Raw genomic sequence first — 3,786 nt, 5'->3', positions numbered from 1 at the left:
CGCCCCGGCTCCCCTGGGCCGGTGTCCCCGCTCCTGCTGCAGGGATGCTGCACGGGGAAGGGAGCAGAGGCAGCCCCGTGGTTTCGGGAGGGATCACAGCGGCTTTTTGGGACAGGGTGACACTTGGACGTGGCTGGGGACAGCCTTAGGGCTACGGAAACTTTACGTGTTAGGAAAACTTTTGTGCCCCTCCAGTAAAACCAGGGAGCACCCAGCCCCTCCTTCCAGAGCATCCCCCTGCTGAGCTGCGGCCACAGCTCGGGCTTCTTGTCCGAGTCATGCGCTGCATTAAGCAAGGGCCAAACCACAGTGATCGAGTGGAAACATTCAGCGGAGTCAGAGCATCCTGCCCGCTGGAATCACACCCTTCCTCCTCCCAGCCCTGCACCGGGACCAACCTCATGTCCTGGTGCAGGAAAATCCCCCTGGTTTCCCTGCAGACCCGGCTCTTGGCTCTGGGTTCTTGGAGGCCCCGCTGCTAATTGCCTGGCTGAGGTTTATCCTCGTTATAGGGGCAGGTTCCCACACACCATCACTGAGCTCATCTCCCTGCAGTGCCTTCTCCATCCCATCGCAGCCAGGAAGGACCGGGAAAGCCACGAGCCTCCCGTCACTGCCAGCACCGTGGCCCCAACAGCAGAGCGGTGACAGGGTCCTTGGGGACACACACCCCGCTGGTGGCAGCGCCGATGGGGAAGGCAGGACCAGGGCAGGGACAGGCTGTGCCTCGAGCTGGCCTGGGGCTGAGCTGCCTCCCCCGATTCCCTCGGCAGCCCCGCCGGCGATGCGAGCGATGGCAGACCAGGCTGCCGCCGCGCTGGACTCCTCTCCGGCCCCGACCCCGTCCCCAGGCTCCCCCCGGCGCGGGGACACCGATGGGTTCACGCCGCTCCCCACCGACCCCAAGGAGGACAACGGCACCCGGGATGGCTGCGGGCTCGTTCCCACCGGGGACAGGGACACGAAACGTGCCCCCTCTCCCCAGCCCGGGGGGACGATGCTCCTGGCTGATCTCCCACGGGCTCCCCAGCCCCGGTTCAGCCCGGCCAAGTCCCGCACAGCCCCGTCCTCCCCGAGCGTCTCCCCCTCGGAGAGCCGGGCTGCCCTGCTGCGGCTGCGGGAGGCCAGGCTGGAGGACACCAAGAGGCGGCTGTCGGAGGCCGGGCGGGAGCCGCTCAGCCGGCTCAGCCGGCTCATGGCCGAGGAGAGCAGCCCTGCGCCCCGGGGGAAGGCGGGTGCCGGGGGGCCGGAGGAGGGGGGCAGCCCCGGGGCTGGGGGACGCCGGGTGAGGGACTGGAGCCCTTGGGAGCCCACCCTGAACTGCCGCTATGAGATCTGCTCCTACGGGGACATGATCCAGGTGGTGGAGGTGGCTCAGCCGGACGCAGAACCGCGGCTGCCCGCCCCCGAGGAGCCGCCGGCGGCACAACCGGGGGCCGCGGTGCCGGGCAGGGCTCTGGTTTCCATCGCCCTCCTGGCCTACGGCTACTTCATCCTGCCACTGCCCCCCTACGCCGCGGGGCTCTGCCTGGGGCTCATCTGCGGGCTGCTGCTGGGCTTCCTCGCCATCCTCCTCCTCATGCCAAAGCTTCCGTCGGTGGCACAGGGACCACGGGGCCACCCGCGCCCCAAGCTGATCCTGGGGGAGCCGCAGGAAACCCATCACCTCCAGGTAGGAGAGGTGTGGTCCAGGATGGGGTGCTGGGTGGAGGGGAGCCCGGGGCTGGGGGTGCAGCCCCGAGGGGGTGCCAAGCCCAGGCGGGAGCCGGTTGCGCACAGCGGGAAGCAGCCGGCGCCCTCTGCCCCTACCCAGGGCTGGATGAACCAGCTGCACAGCTACGACCCTGAGCTTTTCCACCCCTCGCTGACGCACTCGGTGCTCGCCACGCTGGATGGGGCCACCCTCAAGCTCTCCTACCCCAAGAGCAACATCCCACGCCGAGCCACATTCGAGGAGGAAATCCTGGACGCCGTCTTCGTCAGCCACCGCTGCTACGACCTGACTGATGCCAAAGTGAGCCTGGCAGTGCCAAGGACCTTCCTGCAGGAGCAGGGGACTCTCCCCGTGTGGGAACCCCTGGCACCCCGGCCTCATTGCCACTCCTGGTGTTGCAGGTCTTGCTCTGCCCCCCCAGCCTGGCCCGGAAGAGGACGTGGAACAAGAAATACCCCATCTGCATCCTCCTCCCCGACCCAGCAGAGGTGGAGTGCAGGAGCAGTGAGGAGCACAACCCGGAGCTGCAGAGGGATGAAGGGATGAAGAAGGGGCCAGTGCCAGGGCAGGATGTCCCAGGGGATTCCAGGGAGAGGTGTTTGTACCTGTTTGGGCGGACAGGGAGGGAGAAGGAGGAGTGGTACCAGCACCTCGTGCGAGCGGGACCAGGGACACCCAGCAGCACCCATGGTGAAGGCAGGGCAGGTGAGATGTGGCCACCGTGGCCTCTGCTCTGTGCTGGGACTGATGTAGGTGGGAGCCACACGTGTGCTGGGAGGACAAGGCCTGGGGGGGCAGCAGGGGGGGATGCAGAAGCACAGAGCATTGGCAGCAGCAGGGAGAGCCTGGAGGATGCCCCTCACCACCAGCATAGCGTCCCCCTCAGCCACCCCATAGGGTGGGTGGCTTGTCACTGGCAACGTGGATGGGCAGCGTGTCACCTGTCATGCCATCATGAACCACTCGTGTCCCTGTGTCCCCAGGCACGGGACTGGCTCCACAGAGCAGCGGCAGCAGCAGCGGAGGGAGCGCCGAGGACATCCCCTCTGCCATCCCACCCAAGGACCTGGCAGGAAGTGTCCAACAGATTTTCCTGGATTACAGCACCTACATGGCCCGATTCGTGCCAGCGCAGGCAGGGGGCAGCCCGGACCACAGCCCCTCTCATGGAGTGAGGAGCAGCCCCACACCCACCAAGGTGAGTGGGACAAATCCGGCACCAGGAGCAGGACACAACCCTACGTGCTGCCTCTTCCAGCCCCCTGGTTCCTCTCGTCTCTCCTGTGGTTTGAGCAGCCAAGCCGTGGTGCAGGGGAGCAGGTCCCACCTTGCTCCAGGGGCTCGTGGCTTCTTTCCCTCCGCAGCTCGGCGAGGAGCAGGCCGGGCACGGGGAGACATCCATGGCCTGGATGAACGCCCTGGTGGGACGCATCTTCTGGGACTTCCTCCGGGAACAGTACTGGGCAGAGCAGGTGTCCAGCAAGATCCAGAAGAAGTTGAGCAAGATCAAGGTGAGAGGCAGGAGTGTCAAAGCACTGGCGGGAGCTCGATGCCGAGGCAGGTGCCAGGCTGTGGTGACCATCCCTATGTGGTTTCCCTCCATCAGCTCCCATATTTCATGAATGAGCTGGCACTGACAGAGCTGGACATGGGCACATCCATCCCCTCAGTCCTCAGTGCCTCCAACCCCACTATGGATGACCGAGGTAAGAGCCCCAGAGGGTGGCTCCACAGCTGCAGTTACGGAGGTGCCAGGCAGGGAGGTTTCAGCAGGGAGGTTTCAGCAAGCACAGCAGCAGTCCTCAGCCCCCGTGGTGCTGACAGGGGCTCACTCCATCCCTCTCCCTGGCAGGGCTCTGGGTGGACATGGAGGTCACCTACAGTGGCTCATTGCAGATGACACTGGAGACAAAGATGAACCTCTGCAAGCTGGGGAAGGAGAGTGCTGCAGAGGAGAGCGGCCAGGCAGAGGCAGGCGGAGAGGGGTAAGGGGACTGCTCAGCTGGGGTTCATCCTCCTCCTCCTCTGGTCTGAGTGAGGTGAGTGGGTGCTGGCTCTGGGGCACCCCCTGA

The 3,786-nt window shown here is 65.8% G+C and overlaps 1 protein-coding gene across 1 annotated transcript in view; it reads left to right on the top strand.

The window, feature by feature from the left end:
- The first annotated feature begins 793 nt into the window (after window positions 1-793).
- Window positions 794-3,786, top strand: part of LOC104386233 (testis-expressed sequence 2 protein-like) — a 5,095-nt gene continuing 2,102 nt past the window's right edge. Inside the window, exons 1-6 of the mRNA XM_009994809.1 lie at window positions 794-2,014; window positions 2,116-2,419; window positions 2,698-2,912; window positions 3,079-3,225; window positions 3,321-3,420; window positions 3,567-3,699. Of these exons, the coding sequence (XP_009993111.1) occupies window positions 794-2,014; window positions 2,116-2,419; window positions 2,698-2,912; window positions 3,079-3,225; window positions 3,321-3,420; window positions 3,567-3,699 (2,120 nt within the window). The remainder of the gene's footprint in view (window positions 2,015-2,115; window positions 2,420-2,697; window positions 2,913-3,078; window positions 3,226-3,320; window positions 3,421-3,566; window positions 3,700-3,786) is intronic.

This window comes from Chaetura pelagica, unplaced genomic scaffold (assembly GCF_000747805.2).
Source record: "Chaetura pelagica isolate M959 unplaced genomic scaffold, ChaPel_1.0 scaffold1820, whole genome shotgun sequence".
Lineage (NCBI taxonomy): Eukaryota > Metazoa > Chordata > Aves > Apodiformes > Apodidae > Chaetura > Chaetura pelagica.
Note: the sequence above shows the minus strand (reverse complement) of the source record. Positions and strands in the feature narration are given on the sequence as shown.